Source organism: Typopeltis vanoorti, chromosome 10 (assembly GCF_054136105.1).
Source record: "Typopeltis vanoorti isolate ZY-2024b chromosome 10, IOZ_Tvanoo_1.0, whole genome shotgun sequence".
NCBI lineage: Eukaryota > Metazoa > Arthropoda > Arachnida > Uropygi > Thelyphonidae > Typopeltis > Typopeltis vanoorti.
The window spans coordinates 101,705,739-101,733,699 of NC_143558.1; the positions used below are offsets into that span (position 1 = coordinate 101,705,739).

Genomic DNA, 27,961 nt, shown 5'->3' on the forward strand with positions numbered 1-27,961 from the left:
ATTACCCTTGTGTAATATCATTGTCAATGACTCGAATCTGAAACCTGTGTAAACATTTCTGTACACACTCATTTACCTGAAGTGGTGGCCAGACTTATGCTTGATTGCATTCCCCCTTAATATCCCTAGTTTCCCTGATTTTGCACTTCCAAACTCTCACTAAACAACACTTTCTCCAGATATCTAACTCCAAAACCATTCAAATGTAGTCTCTCAGGCACATATAAAGTTCTTTTGTCCATCAACACTTGATACATCTATAAAGTGCACTCCATACCACCACGATAGCAAACTCACAGTCTTTACTTTCTTACTCACAGAAACAAGAAAGTAGGTGGCATTTGCCATGGAGCAAGACTCACTTTTTACAATGCACTCAGTCATGTGATCTGGTTTTAGACTTGTCTTTGCAAGATAATTATATATATTTTTAAATAACAGTATTAAAAACAATCTGCATTATGTAAAATTATCAAGCATTTAATTACACTGTGCTAATTATGTTGTGAATTAGCTTAGTGTAATTTCACCCATTTCAAATCATTTGTTTCTGCCAATACAATCAACTCTTTCACTCTTTACTTCTGCAAACTAACAACTTCACTAAAATCCTTGATCTTCACACCTGGGAAACATGCTTTCTTTTTATCATCAAATCTCCATACAATACTTTATCTATAAATATGCTAACAAAATACTCATTGAACATTTCCTTATGTCTCCAGTAGATGTTACCATGTTACCTGTGTTCATCTCCAGGGTTTTGCTTCACTGCTTCAAACTAATCTCCTTTCACATGCCAATTTCTGCTTCTCGACTACACTTGTCACATTCCTAGCTTGTGCCTTATATCCATGTTGGTGAGGGGGGGGGTACTCTATTTTTTTTATATCTTCTCCATAACATTCTCTTTCTCAGAAGCGTCTGCATAATTAATCAATTCATCCATTTCACCTCCTAACCTTAGGAATACAATATAACATTGCATAAGTAGCTATGATCATTTTGCACCAAGTCCCAAGTGTTGCTGATTTCTCTCTTCTTCAGTTAGTGAAGCCATGCTCCATCACTGATCTGTTTCCTTGATTCATCATAGTCTCCTGCTCTGTAATTCAAACATGTCGTTTGTTCTGTGAAGACTGTACCTGCATAGCCATTCTGCAAATTATATTTCTCATGTACAAGTAGCAAAAATGGAGTATGATGATCATATTTTAAACTGGTTTTGTGAAATAGCTAATGTGCTGTATTTCCAAAAACAAATATAATTGTTATTTATAGTATATTATCTACTATCCATCTTGACAGAATAATTTGCTGCAGTCTAGAACTTAGTGATATTTAGAGGGATCTAAAAGATATACTGTGTCATGATGATATCTAATTATGTATTCATTTATTAAATATTTTTGACAGGTGATTCTATCAAAACAATCAAGATGGCAGACGGAAGGAGCGAATTGGAGCAGCTTCACATAAAAGCCAATCAAGTAACTGATGAAGTGAGTTCTGAAATTAGCTGAAGTTTATTGTATGATATGTTTATCCTGTAAATGATCATAATCATTTGCCATATTGTTAAATGATTGATTAATATAGTTGAAAAAAATTTTAAAAATTCATTTAGCCAAACTTTATTAAGTTTGTGACATTCTTATCCCCGTGTAGTGCAAAACATAATATTTTAGACCAGGTCATACTGTAGACTGTTGCAACATTTTCTCAGATAAGTTCCTCACGAAGGATTTATTAACATCTTGCAATAGTCTACAGTATGACCTGGTTTAAAATATGTTTTGCATAATATTTTGCACTTTAAGTCAAAAATGAAATAATTTGACTTTGAAAGATAAAATTTTGCTGCTAAAGGATTTAGACAATGGAATGTCTGTTAAAGATTTTAATGAAAAAGCAAAATTGCTAAATCAGCTTCTATGATATTCAATAGCAAATAGCACCTTTACAAATGCATTGCATAAACATCCTTAGTATCCATGATTTAACTTGCACTTTGACAGATGATCATTTAAAGGTTTATAAACATGTTTGAAATTTATACATGGTTAAAAATATTTACTATTGAGGGCACCACTAACATGTCTGCAATTTTGTTTGCCTAGATGTGACAGAGTGGTTGGCTGGGATTTCAAAAGCTATTCGTTCATGAATGTGCGAGATATATTTCAAAAACTGTGCCTGTTTGAATTCAAATTTGATGAACATTTTGTGCTCAAGAAGTTAAAAAATTTGAACCAAAAGATGATTCATAACTATCTTGGCAAAAAGTAGAATTTTTCTGTGCTTAAGTATGAAGCCTATTTCATTAATTTTTATAAGTAGTGTGGCAAAATAAACTTTTTTTTTTTTTTCACAAATCCAAAACTTTTTTTAATCTATTCAACCTTGAGTTCAAGTAGAGTTATCTGATTAGGGATCATGGCAAATTAATGGCATCCCACTCCTCTGCTGCATCCCCAATGGGCAAGTACATTGGTGTCCAAAACTTAAGAATGAACACTATTTCTGAAGATCACAACTTCAAATTCAGATGAATCAGCTTGTGGCAATTTGTATAACTGATGATTTCGAGTAGATAGTGGGTACACATTCAAATTTTCAAATTGTGCACAAAGAGGTCACATGGTAGCACTCAACAGGATAAAAGGTGTGCTTTTTAATGTTGCAAATTTGGATGTCTTGTAATGTCTCAGAGACATCATCTAGATGATTTTACATGGAAACGAATTATTGGAAAGCTTGAAGAAGGCCACAGAATTACTGATATTGCCAGAGAGTTTGAAATCTCAAATGACGTTGTATCCAGTCTCTGGGCAGCATTTCAAACCAATGGAATGTGTTCCAGATGTTTGCTAAGAGGTCCATTGTTCTACCATGAAACATAAAGACAGATTTTTGGTTAAAACAGCAAAACTTAATCAACGCACCACAGCAGGTCAGCTTGCAAGTTGGTTCCATTCAAGCACAGATATGCAGATATTTCAACAAACAGTGGCAAGACGTTTGTGACAAGTGGGCCTATACACCTGAAGGCCTAGTCTGCACCGTTTATCCACAGTTTATCGTAGATTATGTTTATAGTGGTGTTGTATCCATAAAAACTGGACAAGCCACCAATGGGCTAATGTACTCTTTACAGATGAGTCATTTTTGTCTTTCCTCTGCTTCTTGGTGACACTTGATCTGACGTGAAAGTAATACTACTTACCATTGCAAGATTGTTCTTGAAAGGGATAGATGCAGCAGTACTAGGGTAATGGAATGAGGAGGAATTATGCTTAATGGATACACTGAGCTACAACTGCTGGGAAAAGGGACTATGAGTGGTGAACGATATTGCAGTGCAGTTCTTCAACATCATGTTCGATTGTTGCATCGTACTGTAGGTGAAGAATTCATTTTTATGGATGAGAATGCTACGTGAAATTGTACATGCACAGTGGAGATGCTTTTGGAGACCAAGGATATTCATCAAATCAAGTGGTCAGCCCACTCCCCAGATCTCAATCCCATAGAGCTTGTTTGAGACACAATAGAGATGCATTGCTTCTCGAACCTCCAGAGAACAAACAATGCCTTATCCTTGCTCTGAAGGAGGAATTGGCCAGTTTGTCTCAAGAACTCCTGAATCACTTAGTGCTAAGCATGGTATGACGTTGTGAGAGCTGCATCGCAGTTTTGGGGTAGACATGTTCTGTACTGAAATGTCTTTCATAGTTTAGTTTTCTGTAGGCACTGTACATTAATTCCTTACTGTGTCTCTTAGGAAATTTGTCATTTTTGTCAAAAACATATTGCAATTTAATTTGTATTAAATTTATGACACATTTTTTGTGTAATATAATTTATTAGTATGCTGGTAATAAATTTATGTTCGCATTTGGCTGTAGTCACAAATTTTTTCATATACAGGTAAAAATGTAGTTTGTCCTAAGCTTTTGAACACCAGTGTATTTTTGCCTGTATAGATCTGTGTGTTAATAGGACTGGTTTACTTGTTTTGAGGGATAAAATCTTGAGTTACTTAAAGCAAAAAACCCTCCACTTCCTTATGTGGAGGGTGGTAGACTATCTAACTCGCCATAAAGGTTCCTCACATCACAGACAGGATTCGAACCCAGACCTTTCCAACTAAAGGGCTCGTCTATACCAACTTAGCTACAGAGGCTCCATCAAGACTTTATGTAATTTCCTTGAACAGGTTTTAAGAAGAGAAAAAAGGAAAAGAAATGTTTTTGTAATAATATTTTATTTATTACACACCTTATCCCAAAGGAGTGGAGATAACACAGAATATGACCGCTGCAGAGAAGTGATGCAAAGACAGTTATTTCCAGTTATAGACAAGTATGTATATCTGCAGTTCCATTGGGGAATAGAAAGCAGGATTGGGTGGTAGGCATGACTTTCTATGATGGTCAGCACTGGTTTGTAAAGGACAGGTCTACTTAATCTTAATCTTGCATTTTATAATCTCAACATATAAAAAAAAAATAAAAAAAATTATGCCTCCTGCTTCACTCTTTACCACATCCTTATACAGCTTCCAGTGATGACTCCTCACTTTCTGCTCTGCATAATCCTGTTTATATTAATCTGGTCAAATCCCCTCACTAACTTAAACATCTATACCTCTTTTCTGCCAAACTCTGCAGTTTGCATTCTCTTAACCTCTTCACCTATTTACCAAAGAAACAATAGCACACAGCATAGATTAAACTTAAAACTAGAAAAGCACCTGATATTGATCATATACATGCTGAATGCTAAAAGCAGGAAAGGAACAACTTCCAGAACCATTAAAAACATTATTTGAAAGGATTTACAAAAATGAAGCAATACCTACTGATTGGACGAAATCAGTTATAATTCCTATATACAAAAAAGGAGATAAAACAGAATGCAATAATTACAGAGGCATTAGCCTCCTCAGTATTCCAAGTAAGGTTTTTACAAAAGCACTCCAAAAACAAATTAAGTCATATATAGAACTAGCATTAGGAGAAGAACAAACAGGTTTCAGACCAGGACGAAGTACAATTGATCAGTTGTTCACCTTAAGACAGCTAATGAAAAAGATGCTAGAGAATAACCAAAGTTGCTACATAAATTTCATAGACTTTCATCAGGCATTTGATTCAATCCATAGAAGAGAGCTATGGGAAAACTATGAAAGAATTTGGAATTCCCAACAAAACCATAAGAATAATCAATCTATACGAGAAATCTGAAAGTGCAGTGTGAGTGGAGGACACCTTAACCAGCTGGTTCTACACAGAGATTAGAGTAAGACAGGGATGCAATCTTTCACCAGACCTGTTAAATCTTACACTGGAAGAAGCAACCAGTGAGGCCTTAAACAAAGAAGACTCCAGAATCGAAATATATGGGGAAAATGTAACAAATTTAAAATTTGCAGAAGACATTGCATTACTTGCAAGCACGGAAGATCTACAACAAATTTCTGATAAAATAAAGGAAGAATGCATAAAATTTGGATTAAACCTAAATATAGACAAAACAAAAATTATGCAAATAGGAAAAAGAAACACCAATCTGAAAATTGAAATTGATAGTAAGAATCTAGAGCAGGTAGAAAACTTAACTTATCTCGGAGAAGTAATTGAGTACAACGGCAAAATTACAAAAGATATAAACAGACGAATTAGCCAAGCATCTTAAACTTTTGGACGACTAAATAAAATATGGAAGTCAAGAGACATCAAACAAGTAACAAAAGTAAGAATCTATGGGACAATGGTCTTTCCAATACTTCTCTATGGAAGTAAATGATGGAATCTCAAAAAAGCTGAAGAGAAAAAAATTATTAACTACTGAAATGGGTTGGCTAAGAGCATTACTTGGAATATCTGCAGGATAGACTAAGAAATGAAGACATAAGGAAACGATTGAAACAAGAAATAACAATAATAGACAAAATCCAAGAAAGAAGACTGTGATGGTTTGGCCATGCGACGAGAATTGGAACAGAAAGATTACCAACTAAAGCCCTGTTTACAATGATGGAAAGTAAAAGATCCAAAGGGTGGCCCAGAATTAGATAAAAAAAAAAAAAGACGATAAATCAATAAAAAAAAAAGAATGTAATTTGTTCTGAAAACCAAATCACAACAAGAGCCCAAACTGGGAAAGTGGAAAGAGTTTATTTGGCCTCATCATCATCCACATAGATGATGGAAGAGAGAAGAAGAACCTATTCACATAATCAACATTTCATAGTCTTGATATTGTCTTATTTCCTCATCTCCAAACAAATAACTAGAGCAGTATTAGAATATTCTCCCCAGTTTCCATATCACAATGGAAACTAGGTGGCTGTATTTGATCACATGTAGTCTAATGAAAGCTTTATACAATAGTACAACCATGTTCTTCCTAATTTCCTTTGGGCTCCCATAACAAAAATGCAGTGTCTAGCCCAGGGGTTCCCAATCTTTTTGTTTCCTAGAGCACATTCTAAAATATCGGTAGGGCGACGGGCACCATCCATTTTTTTCAAGCACATTTTTTGAATTCTTTTGTTAAATGAATACATACAAAGTTTACATTATAATCAAATGTTTTATTACTTAAAAGTTTACATTATATAAAAATTTAAATATATATATGTAAGTTAGTGTGATCTTTGGCATTTCATTGGCCAGTGCTTCATAATTAGGAGAATATGATGATATTCCAGTTCTTGAACAATCATCAAGATGCTCATCAGTGAGTCGTGATCCATATTTTGATTTTATGATATTCATGGTTGAAAACAATGATTCGCAAAGGTATGTGAAACCGATAAACGATTTTATCTTGTATGCTGCTCTTTTTTAAGAATGGAAACTTTTTTCTATTTACTAGATTCCAGAAGTTTTCATCTGTTATATGGGATTTTAGCGTAATGTCATTCTGAAGAGCCAAAATTTCTAGCTCCAGTTCTTCAGCATTTACTTGAACAAGCTTTGTAATGCATGCAGCTATTTCCATTATATTTAATAGAAATAGCTGCATGCATTGTTGTGTGATGTGCACGTGATTATTTCAAACTATATGGCACATGGTTGAACAGCAGCCGGCACACACAAAATGGTTGACGGGCACCATGGTGCCTGCAAGCATAGGGTTGGGAACACCTGGTCTAACCTATGCCACACTTGCTGTGTACCCTCTGAATCAGGCCACTGTCAGCATCCCCAGATCTGTAATCTCGCCTCCCTACCTAAGGAACATATACGGTGATATTCTCTGAGCCTCATAAAGGCATGCAACAGATTGCTGCAATGGTAAGTTAGTATACAAGCTGAAATGGTTTCAAGATTGTCCACATGAAGGAGGTTGATTGTCTGAACAGTACCAGCAAGTTATGTCATATTGGTGGGAATTGTCTTAAAAAAAAAGAATGACTGGAACAGATTATAACCATGTGCTGCATGGTTCTCTTCTACCTTAGTAGTGGTAATCCAAGAACAGCACTGTACAGCGTATTATTCTGTTCTTGGACAACTGCTTTTCATCTTTGTTCATGATATTTCATATAAAGTGAGAGCAGAGATTCAGTTGTTTGTTGATGATGGAGAGAGAGTTATAAGGTTTAGTTCTACTGTAATGTCTCTTCAGGATGCGCTCCAGGAGATGAGATTTGAGATCTGAAGTTGGTCATCAGATGCTGAAGTTCAGAGTGCATATTGCGAGTATTGAAAAGACTACATGGTATGTTACTGTAATGATAGAGCCTCCATAGCTCAGTCAGTATAGACAAAGCCCTTTGGTCGGAAAGACCTGAGTTCGATGCCTGTCCGAGGAATCTTTATCTTGTCTCTTTCGACTAAAGGTGAGTTAGCCGGTCTCATATGGAGGTAGGGGGTTTTTCACTCGGAAACTCGGGTTTTTCGTCCCCCAGAATACTTAACATCCAGCCATGGGCCTGATTCATCAACTATGCCAGTCCCAAGCCCTGATAAAAATTAGGGGGGGGGATTGAGATGGTGCCGTACTTCCCTGTAAAAGGGGCCTCACGCTGTATCATCATACGCTAAATAAAATAAATATAAATACTGTAATGATAAGCATACTGACAAAGTGGTAACTGTACCAGTATTAAAATCCTTGATTAGACTACACATGGACTGTTGTATGCAAATTTGGTTACCTTACCTTGTTTCCATTGGGATGAGAAAGCTGGAGAAGATAAGTGATTAGCAACTAGGACAATATCAGAACTCTGAAATATGTTATTGAGAGAATTTGATAAAATTGCAAAGTGCAGTTGGATAGGTAGAAAAGAGAGGATATGATAGAGATGTATAAGTTTTTGAGAGAGTGTTATTAAAGGATATGTGTAGCGAGGATTACACATAGTTGGGAAGAAGATGGAGAAAGAGAAGAATATGCTATTTCTGGAAATTGTTTAAGGGTGTGATGGAGTGTACATTTCTTACATGTAATGTTTGCATCCTTTCTTCTCCCATTCTGTTTATCTGAGTTAATACCACCTTAGATTAGCTTTACTCACACACTGTTGAATGCAAGTTCTAGACAATTTTCATCTTATTCCATGTATATTTATTTAGCTAGCTTCCCATCAGTATCAGCTTTGCATATTCTGTTGATTATTTCCACGTTTAGTTTGCTATCTTTGATGAGAAAAAGAAAAAAATGCCTGAATAATTTAGATTTCCAATTCAGGAAGCAGTTGATGTTTTAAGTATTATTATATATTTTTATCGAAAGATCTCACCTCTGTTTATCTTCTTTGTTTCAGTCTCACCTATTGAGTACCATAATAGGCATGACTGAAACAAAGAAGACAAAAACAGGTGAGATCTTTCTAAGCAACAAATACAAAATGTTATATTCAGACAATAAAAATCAAGGAAAAGAGGAAGCAGCTATAGTATTCAACACTAAATATAATCTTCTTGAAGCAGACATTATCAAGTAGAGTGATGTGCACAAATATCACAATGGGGAACTGGGCAATGAGACTTATTTGTGCTTATGGTTCTGCCAAGGAAGAAATGGGAGGATTTTTTTGAGACATTAAGAAGGCAACTGGCACAATGAAAAAGGAAAAGATGGTCCTTGTTGGTGATCTAAACAGCAGAATAGGAAATGTTTTGGGGAAAATTTGGAGAAAAGCACAAAGCTAATAATAATGGTAAATTCCTGCTTCATTTCGGTTCAAGACATGGATTAATTATTACTAACACCATGCTCCAACATAAAAATGTGCACAAATTCACATGGAGAGAAGATGCAAAAAATAAGAAAAGTCTCATTGACTATGTTATCATTGATAGCGATGTTTTCCCACTGTTTCAGGACACGAGTATACAGAGGATTTGAAATAGAAAGTGATCGCTATTTTAGTTTTGAGTAGGATAAAATTGAATTTCATATTGAACAGAAGATTGTGTAAAAAAAAAAAAAAAAAGTTTTAAAATGAATCAAAGTTGAACAGCTTTCATAGGTGAACTGTAGATACAAATACACAAACATCATTGAATCAAAAATGAAAGAGTTTGAAAACAAGAACCAAACCTTAGAGATTCATGGCAAGCCCTGAAGAAAACATTGATTCAGCCAGAGAGGCATGTGGTGAGGTTGTAAGGATAGAAAATTCAGAACATCATGGTGGACTCAGGAAGTTAAAGAGGCAGTCAAGGCAAAGAAGAAAGCATATGGAAAGTTCTTGGCAAGTAAGTTAGCTTGTGCTCTTAGAGAATGCAGGAAAAAATGTAAGAAAGCAAAACAAAAGTCATGGGAAGACTTCTGTGATAAGAAAATAGAAAATAAATATCAAGAAAGTGGCTAAATATTACAGAGACTATTAAAGAAATCTTAGAAATGGAGGAAAAAGTATTGTATTAGTAATCAAAAATGATAAAGGTAACATGAAAACTGACGATAAGGATATCCTGATGTCTGGAGTAATTACCTTGAAAGGCTGCTAAACGAAACAAGCAGTGAATGCGGAAAAACAATTGAAATGTGGAAAAGCAGCTGGAGTAGATGATATTCAACTAGAAATGTTTAAGTATGGAGGTATAAAAGTTTTGCAGTGGCTACACAGCATAATTTAGTGGGGTGGTTAGGAGGTCAAATTTCAGATTATTCGAGGCAGAGCTCTAATAGTTCCCATTCTATAAAAAAAGGGAATAAAATAATGTGAGTTATAGAGGAATTTCTCTAGTTAAAATTTATACAGACATACTAGAAAAGAGGTTGAGAAAGATTGTGGAAAAAGAAAAATTTGGAGAAGAATAAGCTGGTTCATCAAGATCAGATTTTCACTACAGCAGATACTTAAAAAATCATGGGAATATAACAAGGACTTGAACTTGCGTTTTGTAGATCTGGAAAAGTCATCATATTCAGCAGTTAGAATTGAAGGAAATACAGGAAGATGGTTTGATGTAAAATCTGGGGTAAGACTAGAGTACACATTTTCTCCACTTTTATTCATCATCTGTATGGATTATATTATTAAAGAAAGTGGCATTTGGCCTGATATTAGAATTGTAGATGCCAAACTCAGTTCTTTGCTTTATACAGATGATGTACTCCTAAACACATCTTGTGCAAGTCTCCAGGATTCTCTAACTAAATTGAATAACAGCTGTAACAAATTTGGCATGAAAATCAGCAATAAAAAGACCAAAACTATGAAAATAGACAGAAACATTGAACTCATCAACTGCATTCTGAATTGAGAGATCATAGAAAAAATATTTAAGTTATTTGGGCACAGTTTTTAGTGAAGATGTCAAATTAAATCTAGCAATAGATTACAGAATAAGCAAAGCTGGTATGGTGGGTAGCTAGCTGAATAAATTTACATGAAATAAGAAAGAAATTAGCCAACTAGCAATATACAGGACAGTGTTCAAAACAATTTTAAGTTATGGATCTGAGAGTTGTTTTAGAAATAAAGCCCTTGATCAAAGACTAGAGATATGAGGGTTTTCTGAGAAAAATTGGATGAGTGAAACTGAGGCCATCAATTACAGCATCATATTATAAATGAAGATATTAGAAAGGAACTTGACATTGTGAGCATTCAGGCGTGTGTAAGCAGAGTTAAACTAAGGTGTTATAGCCACTTAAATAGTAGTTGAGGATAAGTTAACAAAACAGATCTTTGATGCCAAGATGACAGGAAAGAGACCTAAAAGAAGATGGTCTAGGTGTAATGATTCACTCAGAAGTGCCTTCATCATCATCATTATCAAATTCCTGCCATGTACCCTCAAGGGGTGTACAGGATATGACAGTACTACATGAAAAATTTACATCATTACTAACTTCCTATCTACAATTATCCTCCAAATCAGTATGTTACTTGTCAAGACTCCAACATTATCAGATCTTATATTTCTATCGTTTAAGGCACTTTGTACCGTATCGATCCACCTATATCTTGGTCTTCCTCTGGGTCGTTTTCCTGCCAACCTGGCAGAGAACACTTGTTTTGCTAATCTTTCCTCTCCCATTCTATTTAAGTGACCATACCACCTGAGATTAGCTCTGCTAACGCATTCCTGGATGCTGACAATGTCAAGTTCTTTCCTAATATCCTCATTTTTAATATGATATTGCCATTGATGCCATCTGTTCACGCCTCTAATCTTTCGCAGGACTCTCATATCTGCGGTCTCTAGTCTTTGGTCAAGTGTTTTACTTCTGACCCAGCTCTCAGATCCATAAGTTAAAACGGATTTGAACACTGTCTTGTATACAGCTAATTTAGTGTTCCGACTAATTTCTCTCTTATTCCATATGAATTTATTCAATTGACTTCCTACCATACCAGCTTTGCTGATTCTGTTGTCTATTTCTATATTTAATTTACCACCTTCAGTAAAAATTGTGCCTAAGTAACTAACTGAAATGTTTTACTTGTTCCACAGGTTTTCCATTCACCACACAGTTGACATTTTCAATGATTCTGCCTATTTTCATTGTCTTTATCTTTTTATTGCTGACCTTCATACCATATCTATTACAACAGCTATTCAATTTAGTCAGAGAATCTTGCAGACTTGTAGCGGATTTATTTAGAAGTATAACATCATCCGCATAAAGCAAAGAGCTGACATTAACATCTCCAATTTTGATATCAGGTTTAATACCACTTTCCTTCATAATGTGATCCATATAGATAATGAATAACAGAGGGGATAATGTACATCCTTGTCTCACACCAGATTTAACATTAAACCATCTTCCTGTACTTCCTTCAATTCTAACTGCTGACTCACAACTCAAATAAAGACTAAGTATCGCTTGATAATGCCCCATTGACACCATATAACTGCAGCGTATTGAATAGCTTCTCTCTTGGCACCTTGTCATATGCCTTTTCCAAATCGATAAAACTTAAATACAAATCTTTGTTATATTCCCATGCTTTCTCGACTATTTGTCGTAAAGTGAAGATCTGATCATGACAGCCTCTATTTGGCCTGAATCCAGCTTATTCTTCACTAAGCTTTTCTTCCACAATTCTTCTCAACCATTTCTCAAGTATACTTGCATAGATCTTGCCAGGAACACTCAGTAGGGAAATACCTCTGTAATTCTCACATTCAGTTTTATTTCCCTTTTTATATATGGGTACTATGAGAGCTCTACTCCAATCATCGGGAATTCATCCCTCAGTCCAGGCCTTCTGAACTATACAGTGCAGCCACTGTAAGACTTTTATACCACCATACTTCAGCATTTCTGGTCGAATATCATCTACTCCTGCTGCCTTTCCACATTTCAAGGCTTTGATGGCTTTTTCTACTTCAAGTATGGATATGTATTCCTGACTGCATGCCTGGTCAGTGTTTCTTATCACTGGGCTATCAACACTGCTTGTTTCATTTAGCAGTTTTTCAAAATAATTACTCTATACTTCAAGGATATCTTTTTCTCCTGTTTTCATGTCACCTTTATCATCTCTAACTCCTTTTACAGCACTCTTTCCTCCATTTCTAAGCTTCTTCAACAACCTCCAGAATATTTTGCCACCTTCTTGATATTTATTTTCTATATTCTTGCCGAAGTCCTCCCATGACTTTTGTTTAGCTAGTTTTACACACTGTTTAGCTTTCTTACATTTGTCTCTGTATTCTGTAAGAGTAAAAGCTGACTTATTTGCCAGGAACTTTTGATATGCTTTCTTCTTTTCCTTCACTGCCTCTTTAACTTCCTGTGTCCACCAGGGAGTTCTGATTTTTTTTATCCTTGCACACAACCTCACCACATGCCTCTCTGGCAGAATCAATCAATGTTTTCTTCAGAGTTTGCCACTGAATCTCCAAGGTTTGATTCCTGTTCTCAAACTCTTTCATTTTCTTTTCAATAATCTTTGTGTATTTTAGTCTACAGTTCACATCTGAGAGCTGCTCAACTTTTATTTGCTTTAAAACTTTCTTACATGTTATTCTTTTGAATATGAAATTCAATTTTATCCTGCTCAAGACTAAATAGTGATCACTTCCAATTTCAAATCCTCTGTACACTCTGGTGTCCTGCACCAGGGAGAAAACATCACTATCAACAATAACATAGTCACTGAGACTTTTCTTATTCCTAGCCTCTTCTCTCCATGTGAATTTGTGCACATTTTTATGTTGTAACATGGTGTTAGTAATAACAAGTCCATGTCCTGAGCAGAAATCCAACAGATATTTGCCATTATTATTAGCTTTGCTCTTTTCTCCAAATTTTCCCAAAATATTTTTATATGTCTCGCAATCATTTCCTACTCTGCTATTTAGATCCCCAACAAGGACCAACTTTTCCTTTTTCATTGTGTTAGTTGCTTTTTCTAAAGCGTCAAAAAATTCCTCCACTTCTACCTTAGTAGAACCTTCTGTGGGACCATAGTCACAAATAAGTCTGATTGTCCAGTTCCCCATTCTCATATTTGCCCACATTACTCTACTTGAGACTGACTGCCATTCAAGAAGATTAGCCTCGTATTTTGTGTTGAATACTATGGCTACGCCTTCTTTTCCTTGATTGTCATTGCCTGAATATAACATTTTGTATTTATTGCTCAGAAAGATCTCACCAGTTTTGGTCTTTTTTGTTTCAGTCACCCTTATTATGTCAATCTGGTACTTATCTAATTCCTCAGCTAGCTCCATTTCTTTGCCATTCAGGCTTCTTACGTTGATAGTACTGATCTTTAACACTGGTGATGTTGAGTTGGGGTTTGTTTTCAGATTTGTTTCAGTAGCTGACTTTTCGCTGTTCACCCTGGTTCCCTGGCGAAAACAACGGGGTCCTTGTTTAACCGGGCAACGCCCTAGCCGGCATGAAATTTTGTCATGTTGTACCATCATTTTTTATTTTGGTTTAACCAATAAGAATGCAATTTGGTCGGCTAAATCCCAAATTGCCAGCCCATCCTCGTTCGTTCAGTATCAAAGTAGATACCCAACAGGGTGCACCACGAGAAGGTGAGGATTGGACATTAGGTCAGAAGCTCTGGTCGGTTCTCCGCATTCCTTTAAAGGCTATGTGGAGTTCTCCTCTTAGTTATTCAGCTTTGACCCTTAAGCACCCCAGAAGTGCCTTAGAAGCACAAAATGTTAGATATGACAATACCGGAAGGCTGACAAGTAATAGATTGATTTGGAGGAAAATCGTGGATAGGAGGTTAATAATAATAATGATGTAAAATTAATCATGTATTGCTGTCATATCAGGAAATTGATGATTAATTGTCATGTGAATAGCCATTGAAAAAGCATTTGACAAAGTTAAAAGAAACATATTATTCAACATATTAAAAGAAAGACAAATACCAAATAATATCCTAAAAGCTATCACAAGTATATATGAAAATAATCAAATACAAATAAGATTAAATCATGAGCTATCATATACAAGAGAGATAAACCAAGGGGTCCGACAGGGATGTCCCCTCTCAGCAACTCTTTTCAATATCTACTTAAATGAAATAATAATAAAATGGAGTAAAAATTTACATCAAGGAATTAAACTTTCACCTACAGTTAACTTAAACACTCTCCTCTTTGCAGACGATCAAATAATAATTACAAATTCTGAAGATAACTTACAGAAAGCTATTTTAAATCTAAATGAGATATCCAAAGATTATGGTATGATAATATCAACGGAAAAATCAAAAACTATGGCCTTTAAAGGACAAGATCCAGCAAGAACTAAAATAGTATTAGATAACAAGATCTTAGAACAGGTGAATTCATTTAACTACCTAGGATGTATGATCAATTATGAAAAAGATATAAACATAAAAATTGCAAAATATTTAAAAATAACAGGAGTAATTAACTCTATATTTAAACCAAACCTAGTTCAAAAACAAACCAGGCTAAAAGTATACAATACATTAGCCCTACCGGTCTTAATGTATGGAAGCGAAATCTGGACAATAAAACAAAAAGACAAAGATTAACAACAGCAGAAATGAAGTTTATGTGAAAAACTGCAAAGTATACCCTATTTGATCACAAAAGAAACGAAGATATTATGAAAGAATTAAACCAAGAACCAGTAATTGAAAAAATAAAAAATATAAACATAGATGGATGGAACACGTTCAAAGAATGAAAACAGAAAGATTACCAAAACAAACCTTAAAGCACAAGCCATTAGGAAAAAGAAAACCAGGACGTCCTCTTAAACGATTCAACGATGACTTCTAAGGCCGGAACAGGCCATACTATGCCTAAATCCTTGATACGTATGATGATGATGATGTGAATAGCCATATTACATAAAATATATTACATATTGATGTGTGACATACTACCTTTTCAGACAAATTCCCATCATCAGAAAACATTATCTGAAAAAAAAAAATATGGATTAAATTTTAAAATCATTGTTAATTGTTAGAAGTAGTTTCATAAACTTGCATGAAAATCACAAAACCCTAACCAGTTTCTAAACATCTATAGATAAAATGTTAAGTCGTCTTATTAAATAAAACCTCTGTTGAAATAATTTGTCTTGGAACTCTAATAAGTTGGATTTTTTTCTCCCCACTTAGTCCCTGGACAGCACGAGACGTATGATGCAGCTTTGTGAAGAGGTGTAGTATGCATATTCTTTTTATCTCACTTATCATTCATTAATGTGCATTATTTTTAGGATAAGATATGAATTTTGAAGTTAGTTACAGTAATGATTGAGAAATAATCATAATATTGTAAATTCAAATCTTTAATATTGTTATTGAGCTTTTATTTTATCCTTTAATTATTTTATAATCTATATTCTTGATATTGTAGCTTTGATTTAAGACATGTTTCAACCATTAAAGTGTGTATCAAGGAGGTTTTATTTTGTTATGTGCTTAGCTTTGCTGTTGTGGAACAAATTTAATTTTTTTTTTTTTTTTTTAATAAGCATAGCTTTTTTCAAGATGTTTTAAATTTTAAAGCTTGTGTGTTCTGCATTTTATTTTTAAAATTGTTTTTGATGCTAGTTATATGGAGATCATCCTTTGATTTTTTTGCATACATTCTATTTATAATGCAGTGTTATTTGTACTAATTAAGTAGGCTAGTATATACATCCCAATATCCCTTAAATATTTTCATGATTCGCATTTCTTCTGCATTTGTATTAAATCTAAAAGCTGTTTTCAAGTAAATGTAAAAAAAAGCATTTTAGGTTATTTATTTAGATAAAAAAAAAAAAAAAAAAGACTTGATCCACATTTGCTGAATATTAGCAAATCAGACTAACAGGAAGATTTGTTCTTGAAGAAATTATTTTGCATAAAGTACTCAGTGAGGTATACAAGATTTTCCTAGGAGTGAAGTTCATTATAGTGAATTGGAGAGGCAGTGATATTTACACCATTGATACTACCAAGTGATCCTCCCTTCATACCTGCAATGGAAATTATCTGCTACCTAAAGACTTTCACAAAGCATCAATACCACAGTGAGATTCAGCTCCATAGCCCTTTTAGTTGTTGCAAAACATTTGTTGGAAAGCTTTGAATGAAATATTAACATAGCTTTAATTTTATTTAGGTCTTCAAGATGCCTATAAGGGTGTCTAAAATGGGTCACTTCACTTAAAAAAAACACTATCTCCTTTGAGGCAGATGGTTTTTTTTTTGTGTGTGTGTGTATGGTTCAAGATTTTTTGAATAAGAAAAAAGAAATGTAATCTTTAAGTAAACTGGATTGGATTTGCACTCAGTTGGAAAAGATGATATTAGGAGGAGAGTAGGTGAAAGAACATAACCCAGTGGTATATCAGAATTAGTTGTAAAGTTTGAGGATAAATATCTGCATATCATAGAGTATGTGAACAGAGAAAAACTGACAGCTCTTACAAATATCCATATGCAAAGACTTATCTTAAAAACATCATGTGAGCAGCCATGACATTGGATAAAGTATGATTGACATGAGTGTAAATTTCCTGCAAATTTTGACAACATTGGAATTCAGATTGATAATCATTTGACCAGGAAAGATTAAAGTTAGATCAATGCAATTGCAATATGACACACATTTTTCTCCCTTAAGAATAGATTCAACACGGGCTAATTTTTAAGCTAAGGATAAATAGCAATGGAATGCGGATGTGTGATACAAAGCAGGGGTCAGCTTCAAGTTCTTCAGGAGCAGGAGACTTTGAGTAACTGGACAACTCAAGATTGTTATCTTTGTATAGTAAAATATTTAAAAAAGCAGACATTGAAACTTGCATGATGGTGTAAACTGATGAATTTGATAATGATAATGAAATTTTTAATCTAGGATTAAGAAGGGATTCTTAAATTGCTCACTCCTAAATTTGGACATAGTAAATTAAAATGTATGCACACAAGTGCTGCATTTCAGAAGATTTTTCCCAATCGACCCAAATAAAAACTGAGCTATCAGTTTCCTTGACTAGTGATCAAGGAAAGCGATGATTGATTAATTTCTTTTTTAGGAAAAATATGTGAGATTTTGAACATTGCTAGAAATTAAATTATGTTTAACAAGAAATCATATTCTTGTTTTATCCTTGAACCAAGCATAAGAAAAGAAACATTTAAACAATAAATTACATGATAACCACGGTAATTAACTTTAATGAAATGAAAGTACAGATATTTCATACTGAAAATAACAGTACATCATTAGTGTGTAGAAACAAACAAATCAAAGGAACAGGAATACAAGGTATAAGCAACAGTCAGTGATTTATCAATTAAAAACTGTTGCCACATGCTAGAAATTATAATCATAAATAATATTATTAAAATATTATTAGAACTATTTTTGATGGTTACATAAGATAAGAATCTCCCAAACTTTTGGGAGAGAGAGAGAGACAATCGTTCCAATTCAGATTTGGCCATTGTAAAAGGGCTTTGCAACTTTCTTTGAAAAGGCGTTCATATTTAAACCTGCTTTCTGTAGAAGACAAGCTTGATCCCACTGGATCCTGTTTAGTGTCGATACTGTGTTGTGCCAGACCAGACTTTTGAGGTATCTTGTATTCGATATAATATTGATGTTCGTTAATTACTTTTTCCACAGAACAGCCTGTCTGCCCAACGTATGTTAGATTACATTCAGGCATCTAGTAAACTCCAGCTAATGATAGAGGTGACAGTTTGTCTTTTGTAGATGGCAACAGATGAGAAATTTTGTTGATAGGAAAATATGTGGGAATGAGATGATACTTCTTCAAAATTCTACCAATCAGTTCAGAGATGCCAGAAATATAAGAGATTGGAACCCTGCTGTCTGTTGAAGAATCCTGAGGTGTTGGAACATAGGAGTCGATTATCTGCAGGATTTGATTAGAGTTGTAACCATTAAATTACATTAACGTTTTGATAGTGAGAAGTTCTTGTTGCGAACTTCAGGGAGAGGATCACTCCTTATGTGTTCTATTAATTAAAGACTTGATAACCGATTTTTTGAAGGTGTGATGAGCAGACTTTTGATGAATGTATCTGCCAGTAAAGGTAGGTTTTCAATAAACGCTGGTTGATAAATTACCAGAGGCTTTGTGCCTAAGAAGGATGTCCAAGAATTATAAACTACCAGCCTTTTCTTTTTCCATGGTGAATTGAATGTTTGAGTGAAGGCTATTGATCTGTTTGTAGGAAAGTGGCAAGTTCTTTTTCAGAATGAGGCCAAACAGCAAAAACATCATCAACATAACGAAACCGATGAGAGGGTTAGGGATGAATGGATGAGAACAGGGTATCTTCCAGATGGCTCAAAAAATAGTTTGCCAAAGGTGGAGACAGAGGGCTACCCTTGGCAGTTTGTTCAACTTGTCTATTGATCTTGTTTTTTCCAGCTGAATTATCCTGATTCTATAACAAATTCAAAATCTTTGCAATATCAGGAGGGTAATCACCATATAGTAAATGATTACCCATGTCAGATAATGGAATGTTGATAAATAAGGGAACAATGTCAAAGCGGTCTAACAAATCAGACTCTCGTATTTGAATATCCTTAATTTTCTCAAGAAAATGTGTGGAATTTCTGATGAATGGACATACTGGACAATCCAGATCAAAAGCATGAAGGAATGGAAAAGACAATCCAGATCATTCATCAAGAATTCCATATATATTGTGTTAATAATATATAGTTATTTTAATAGTTATAAAAACTATAACTATATTTTAATATGTACTTATAGTTTTAATAATAGTTTAATAATTCTCGTGGAAAGGCATAGACGTTGGTTATGCATTTTCGCTATATAATTTAAGGAAATTACAACGTACTAGGATATACATTAAAATAATTTTTTTTTTTTTTTTTAATATATTACAATATTTCGGCAACGTCACGTTGCCATTTTCAAGAACTTAAGTACAAGACACGTGCACGCAGGCACAGCTAAACAGTAAGTGAGGAAGAAGTAGGAGGCTATTATTTCTCCTAAAGTCCTCTAGCGGGCAATGTTGGTATTCTTGGGCGATTGGGCTGAAGGTCTTCTGATGTAGGTTTCCCAAATTTGAGGAAGTCTCATGCAGCCAAATTTGTTGAGGTTTGGATCGTTTCTTAGGGCTGAAGCTGATTCAATGAAAAGCCTTTCATATCTGTATTTGCTACGGTGTATTATCCTGGCTTTCTTCCACCTTATTTTAATCCAGCACATGGTCAGCCAGACCAGAGTGGCTGTATTGGTGAAACCGGATGTAGTCCTTGTGTTCTGAAATTCTGATATTTGCTGTTCTGCCTGTTTGGCCAAAGTAGGACAGCTTACAGCTGCAACTATTATTAAAACTATTATAGTTTTAATAATAGTTTAATAATTCTCGTGGAAAGGCATAGACGTTGGTTATGCATTTTCGCTATATAATTTAAGGAAATTACAACGTACTAGGATATACATTAAAATAATTTTTTTTTTTTTTTTAATATATTACAATATTTCGGCAACGTCACGTTGCCATTTTCAAGAACTTAAGTACAAGACACGTGCACGCAGGCACAGCTAAACAGTAAGTGAGGAAGAAGTAGGAGGCTATTATTTCTCCTAAAGTCCTCTAGCGGGCAATGTTGGTATTCTTGGGCGATTGGGCTGAAGGTCTTCTGATGTAGGTTTCCCAAATTTGAGGAAGTCTCATGCAGCCAAATTTGTTGAGGTTTGGATCGTTTCTTAGGGCTGAAGCTGATTCAATGAAAAGCCTTTCATATCTGTATTTGCTACGGTGTATTATCCTGGCTTTCTTCCACCTTATTTTAATCCAGCACATGGTCAGCCAGACCAGAGTGGCTGTATTGGTGAAACCGGATGTAGTCCTTGTGTTCTGAAATTCTGATATTTGCTGTTCTGCCTGTTTGGCCAAAGTAGGACAGCTTACAGCTGCAAGGGACCTGGTATACACCAGGTAGGTCTAGGGGAGGAGGTTGGTCTTCAGTAGAGCAGATGAGGGATGCCAATTTTTTATATGGTCTGTAACAAGAAGTTATGTTTTTTTAGGATTTTTGTGATTTTTTCCGAGGTGTCTCGGATATAGGGTATGGTGATGGATTTAGAGTAATCCTTGTTGTGAGGGGGGGGGGGTTGTGGTTTACTGGTTTTAATATTTTTTGGATATTTTTGGGGTGGGGTAGCCATTGGCTGAGAAAGTGTCGAGAATGTGGTTTAGTTCTGTGGTTAGGGCATTGTCATTCGAGCAGATAAGTTTAGCCCTGTTGTGTAGTGTGTTAATGACTCCATATTGTTGTGAGGAGGGGTGGTGGGATTGTTGGTGAATGTATCTGCCTGTATGGGTGGGTTTTCTATATACTGAGAAAACCAAGGTTCCATCAGGCTGGCAGGTGACTAGTGTGTCTAAGAAAGGAATGCAGTTGTTTTTTTCCTCTTCCAGGTTGAATTTGATACTGGGGTGTTGGTTGTTTAAGTGTATTAAGAAGGAGAGGAGTGCATTGGAGCCATGTGGCCAAATAGCAAATGCGTCATCTATATAGCGAAGTCAAACGGTTGGTTTTTGTGGGGCAGAGTTTAAGGCTTTCTCTTCAAAAGTCTCCATATAAAAGTTGGCCAAGGGTGGGGGAGAGTGGAGAGCCCATGGCTGTCCCCTCTATTTGTTTGTAGAATTTTCCTTGCCAAACAAAATAGCCTGAGTTCATTGTGAACTGAAATAGGGCTGTGATATCAGGAGGAAATTTAGCTTGGATTAGCTCTAAGGATTCTTTGAGTGGGACATTTGTGAATAAGGAGGAGACATCAAAGCTGACCATTATGTCAGTGTGTTTGAATGTAAGGTTTTCTATGCTGGCTTTGACGTGGGCTGAGTTTTTTATGTATGAAGGTGTGTTGCTAGTATAGATTGAGAGAGCTTTGGCCAAATGTTTAGCTAGTTTGTATGTGGGAGAATCAATGCCATCCACTATGGGACGTAATGGCACATTTTCCTTGTGAATATTTGGGAGTCCATAAATACGAGGGGTAATCAGTTATATGGTTTTAATTTGTTGGTGATTTCCACAGGCCAAGAAGTGACCTTCTTAAGGAGCCTGTGGAGTTTTCTAATTTGTGAGTTGGTGGGATTGCACTCGATAGGGAGGTAAGTGGCCCGATCTAACAATAGAGATTTCAGCTTACTTGTGTAATCTTTTTGGTTAAGCAATACTGTGGTTAAGCATTCCCTTTGTCAGCTTTGGTGATTATTGTTTTCTTGTTTTTCTTTAATTCTAATAGAGCTTTAATTTCTTTACTGGGCATGTTTTTTTAGGTGGTTTAGCTTTGGTTAGAACACAAGCTACATCCAGTCTAATATTGTTGGTGACATGGCTTGGAAGGTGTCGAATCCCGCATTCAATTCGTATCATTATATCCTCAGCAGGTATTCTTCTGGGTGCAATGGCGAAGTTGTAGCCACATGCGAGGGCGTCGAGTGCTTCAGGTTTCACACTAAGTGACGACAGGTTAACTATTGTTCAGTAGGAAGTTGCGGTTACGAGATCATGTTCTTTTTTAAATTTTCAAATTTTTTGATGTGTCGATCTCGTACTTTTTAAATTCTTTCTCTGCTGCAGTGCACGAGATGGCGTATAAAATCAACCAAATTTCGTGGCTTAAGGTGCTTGAAAGGTCATCTTCGAGTGCCTGTATAGCTGAGTTAGCTTCACTGAGGAAACGGCAAGTTGCAGCAATTTGTTCTCTGAGTAAGGCTTGGCTGGCACGGTTATAAATACGAAGTGCCATTTGTAAAGAGAAACGGTGCTTGAATTTCACACAGTTAGGGATTACCTGGTTATCCCGGCAGCGCTTCAGGAAGGCGAGACGATTCAGTTTTCTTGATAGTTTCAACTTCAATTTACCGTAATGTCGTGCTTTACATGCGATAACATCTACGTGGATAATTGTAATTCTCGTGGAAAGGCTTAGACATTGGTTATGCATTTTCACTGTATAATTTAAGGAAATTACAACGTACTAGGATATACATTAAAATTTTTTTTTTTTTTTTTAATATATTTAAATATTTCGGCAACGTCGCGTTGCCATTTTCAAGAACTTAAGTACAAGACACGTGCACACAGGCACAACCAAACAGTAAATGAGGAAGAAGTAGGAAGCTGTTATTTCTCCTAAAGTCCTGATGGAGCCCTCTAGCGGGCAATGCTGGTATTCTTGGGCGATTGGGCTGAAGGCCTGCTGATGTAGGTTTCACAAATTTGAGGAGGTCTCATGCAGCCAAATTTGTTGAGGTTTGGATCGTTTCTTAGGGCTGAAGCTGATTCCATGAAAAGCCTTTCATATCTGTTGTTAGATCCTGAATGGAGAGCTTTACAAGTAAATTCTTTATTCAGGATTTAACATGATAACTACTACTAATTAAGGAGATAACTGCACATCAGCTAATAATTATGAAGTATTGTTTTATGTTTTGTAATAATGTGTAGTCCGTGTGTGCCATATAGTGAGAGTTATTGTTAGGTTATTTGTAATTCCATGTAAGCTGTCTAGTACATTGCGAAATTCTGAGAGAAATTATAAGTAGTAATCCGGAATAATCGCGTATAATCTGTACTAGTCGAGCGTACCGATGGAGGCTATACCTACGCAGAAAAATGATGTCAGAACGGCTACCTAGAATAATGTAACCTGACAGGTTAGGGAGAGTGTAGGATCACCCAAGGGGCATGAACGATGGGGTTCGTGTGGTGAAAACCGCATCGAATAGAGGGCGCCCGAATAGGGCGAATAAAAGACAAAGCATGCTGTTTTAGGGGGCCTCTTTTTGACCTTTTGATCTTGGGTTGCTGGATTAGAGTTTTAGGGAGCTGGTTGGAGGATTCATGAGATAGCGGTGGGTCGACTATGGTAATGACGGACTGCGGGTTCTTTTCTTGAGAATGCTTGAAGATTTTCAAGCGGAGCTGATCACGATACGACGGCCTATATGGAATTGAGCCTTAGCAGAATGTCCCATTGGAGAAGGTTTCCTGCAGAGCAGTAGACAGCACGCAACAGTCACAAACGATTAGAAGAAAAAGCATAGTACATCGCCAGGCGCAAAGACGGCCGAAGAATAGGTAGTAAGGTAATTCAGACCTACATGAGATGGCAGCATGAAATCTGAAAAGATCAGATAATGTAAAAGTTTTCGTTCTATGTTAAAATTCGTTTAGAAGAACAAGAAATTTGTGTGCATTAACTAAAGGACACTAGTAGAGAACTTTTAGTGAGAATTTGACTGAATTAATTAAGCCCTTGTGGAACAAAGAAGAGTTGTTAATAGGCAGTAATTTGTGAATGGCTAGGCTTCTAAAAGTGAAATTTTGAATTAAGATAGTTATTGATAGAGTATTAATGAAAGTGTTCAATACGTGTTCTGTGAATAATTTGTGAAAGGAATTATATAGTAGTAGTAGTATTATGCTTAAACCTAATCTTATCCTTTCATAATTGAAGGATTTAACTTACTCAGATTCATTGTGATTTAGTATAACCCTTAACTTAGAGTGAATTTTGATCCATTGAGTATTTAAACTTACATAACTGTAATTGTTTTACGTTTTTCCAATAAATGTTTTGTACCTTATACCTGAGTTTATGCCTGATTATGAATTCAAACCACCACTTATGAAATAGAACCTTTTTGGCGGGAAGGAATTTAGATATAATTGCTTAAGTGAGATTCGGTCTACGACTGCTAACTGAATCTGCACAGCGCTAGCGTGAGTTAAAATAACTGTGTGTATCTCTTCAGAATTTAGAAATATTTCCCTGAACAAGAGTCTCTTCTGTTATAGGATATTGGCTGGCACAGCAAAATATAAATTTTGCCAATATCTGAAGAGGAGATAGATCTGAATTAATATCTTAAGGGCACGACAGTAGATTAGAAGGAGAGTTATTATAGAGGTAGAATGACAATATAACAATAGACATTATGACATAACAATAGAGCAGCCGGTAGGATTTTGATTGAATAAGGTTTTAAGTAAGCAAAAGGATAGATTCAAGAAACAGTAAATTAATGTAAAATAAGATTAAACTGACTATTTAACAATAGACTCGCATTTTAACACTGTATTTGCTACGGTGTATTATCCTGGCTTTCTTCCACCGTATTTTATGGCAGGTATCCAGCGCATGGTCAGCCAGACCAGAGTGGATGTATTGGTGAAACCGGATGTAGTCCTTGTGTTCTGAAATTCTGATATTTGCTGTCCTGTCTTTTTGCAACTTCCTACTGAAACGGTAGTCAACCCATCATCACTTAGTGTGAAACCTGAGGCACTCAACGCCCTTGCACGTGGCCACAACTTCGGCATTGCGCCCAGAAGAATACCTGCTGAAGATATAATGATACGAATTGAACGCGGGATTCGACACCTTCCAAGCCACGTCGCCAACGATATTAGACTGGATGTAGCTTGTGTTCTGACCAAAGCTAAACCACCTAAAACCAACATGCCCAGTAAAGAAATTAAAGCTCTATTAGAATTAAAGAAAAACAAGAAAATAATAATCACCAAAACTGACAAAGAGAATGCCACAGTATTGCTTAACTAAAAAGATTACACAGGTAAGCTGAAATCTCTATTGTTAGATCGGGCCACTTACCTCCCTATCGAGTACAGTCGCACCAACTCACAAATTAGAAAACTCCACAGGCTCCTTAAGAAGGTCACTTCTTGGCCTGTGGAAATCGCAAACAAATTAAAACCATATAACTCCATACCCCCTAGTATTTATGGACTCCCAAAAATTCACAAGGAAAATGTGCCATTACGACCCATAGTGGATGGCATTGATTCCCCCCACATACAAACTAGCTAAACATTTGCCCAATGCTCTCTCACTCTATACTGGCAACACACCTTCATACATAAAAAAACTCAGCTCACTTCAAAGCCAGCATAGAAAACCTTACACTCAAACACACTGACATAATGGTCAGCTTTGATGTCTCCTCCTTATTCACAAATGTCCCACACAAAGAATCCTTAGAGCTAATCCAAGCTAAATTTCCTTCTGATATCACAGCCCTATTTCAGTTCACAATGAACTCAGGCTATTTTGTTTGGCAAGGAAAATTCTACAAACAAATAGAGGGGACAGCCATGGGCTCTCCACTTTCCCCCACCCTTGACCAACTTTTATATGGAGACTTTTGATGAAAAAGCCTTAAACTCTGCCTCACAAAAACCAACCATTTGACTTTGCTATATAGATGATGCATTTGCTATTTGGCCACATTGCTCCGATGCACTCCTCTCCTTCTTAACACACTTAAACAACCAACACCTCAGAATCAAATTCACCCTGGAAGAGGAAAAAACAACTGCATTCCTTTCTTAGACACACTAGTCACCTGCCAGCCTGATGGAACCTTGGTTTTCTCAGTATATAGAAAACCCACCCATACAGGCAGATACATTCACCAACAATCCCACCACCCCTCCTCACAACAATATGGAGTCATTAACACACTACACAACCGGGCTAAACTTATCTGCTCGAATGACAATGCCCTAACCACAGAACTAAACCAGATTCTCAACACTTTCTCAGCCAATGACTACCCCCCCCCCCCCAAAAAAAATCCAAAAAATATTAAAACCAGTAAACCATAACCTCACCCCCCCCTCACAACAAGGATTACTCTAAATCCATCACCATACCCTATATCCGAGGCACCTCGGAAAAAATCACAAAAATCCTAAAAAAACATAACTTAACTTCTTGTTACAGACCATATAAAAAATTGGCATCCCTTATCTGCTCTACTTCAGACCAGCCTCCTCCCCTAGACCTACCTGGTGTATACCAGGTCCCTTGCAGCTGTAAGCTGTCCTACTTTGGCCAAACAGGCAGGACAGCAAATATCAGAATTTCAGAACACAAGGACTACATCCGGTTTCACCAATACAGCCACTCTGGTCTGGCTGACCATGTGCTGGATTAAAATAAGGTGGAAGAAAGCCAGGATAATACACCGTAGCAAATACAGATATGAAAGGCTTTTCATGGAATCAGCTTCGGCCCTAAGAAACGATCCAAACCTCAACAAATTTGGGAAACCTACATCAGAAGACCTTCAGCCCAATCGTCCAAGAATACCAACATTGCCCACTAGAGGGCACCATCAGTACTTTAGGAGAAATAATAGCTTCCTACTTCTTCCTCACTTACTGTTTGGTTCTGCCTGCATGCACGTGTCTTGTACTTAAGTTCTTGAAATTGGCAACGTGATATTGCCGAAATATTGAAATATATTTAAAAAATAAAAAAATAAAAAAAATTATTTTAATGTATATCCTAGTATGTTGTAATTTCCTTAAATTATATAGTGAAAATATTTTAATAATATTTATTAATATTAATTTCTAGCATGTGACAACAGTTTTTAATTGATAAACCACTTACTGTTGTTATTCCTGTTCCTTTGATTTGCTTGTTTCTACTCTGATGATGATGTACTATTATTTGTAGTACAAAATATCTGTACTTTCATTTCATTAAAGTTAATTGCTCTGGTTATCATGTAATTTATTGCTTATAGTCATGCCACAGGTACCTTTTAAAGAAAAGAAACATTTGTTCATGAAGTAACTATGCCACTAACATACAGAACCAGGAGATGTCATAGCTCACTTCCTTTCAGACACATGCCATGCACTGAGAAGTAACACTACCCAGACTGCTTTTGACCTTTGAGTCTCATCTGCAAGAGCTGAACCAAGGGAAATAGAGCTAAATCAGTGGTAGGACTTATTTCATATATAAGTAGGAAAATGGTGTATTGCCATGTTATCAAGGTACTCTCAATGAGAGATAATTGTAGGAAGTTTTTTCAGTTGGTTACAGAGTGAATTTTATCAGACAGTAAATTCTTGTTTTTATCCTTTACCCAAGCATGAGTAAACAAAATTTGCACATGAAGTAACTTCATAACTAGGTTATGTGCACTTTACATTGATTTCCGTCGTCATACTGA

At 35.8% G+C, this 27,961-nt stretch overlaps 1 protein-coding gene across 1 annotated transcript in view; it reads left to right on the top strand.

Annotated features, from left to right (window-relative positions):
* Positions 1–27,961, top strand: part of LOC150102637 (synaptosomal-associated protein 25-like) — a 175,907-nt gene that overhangs the window by 20,893 nt on the left and 127,053 nt on the right. The window contains exons 2-3 of the mRNA XM_090398656.1: positions 1,417–1,502; positions 16,061–16,102. Coding sequence (XP_090254782.1) covers positions 1,440–1,502; positions 16,061–16,102 — 105 coding nt within the window. The 5' untranslated portion in view covers positions 1,417–1,439. The remainder of the gene's footprint in view (positions 1–1,416; positions 1,503–16,060; positions 16,103–27,961) is intronic.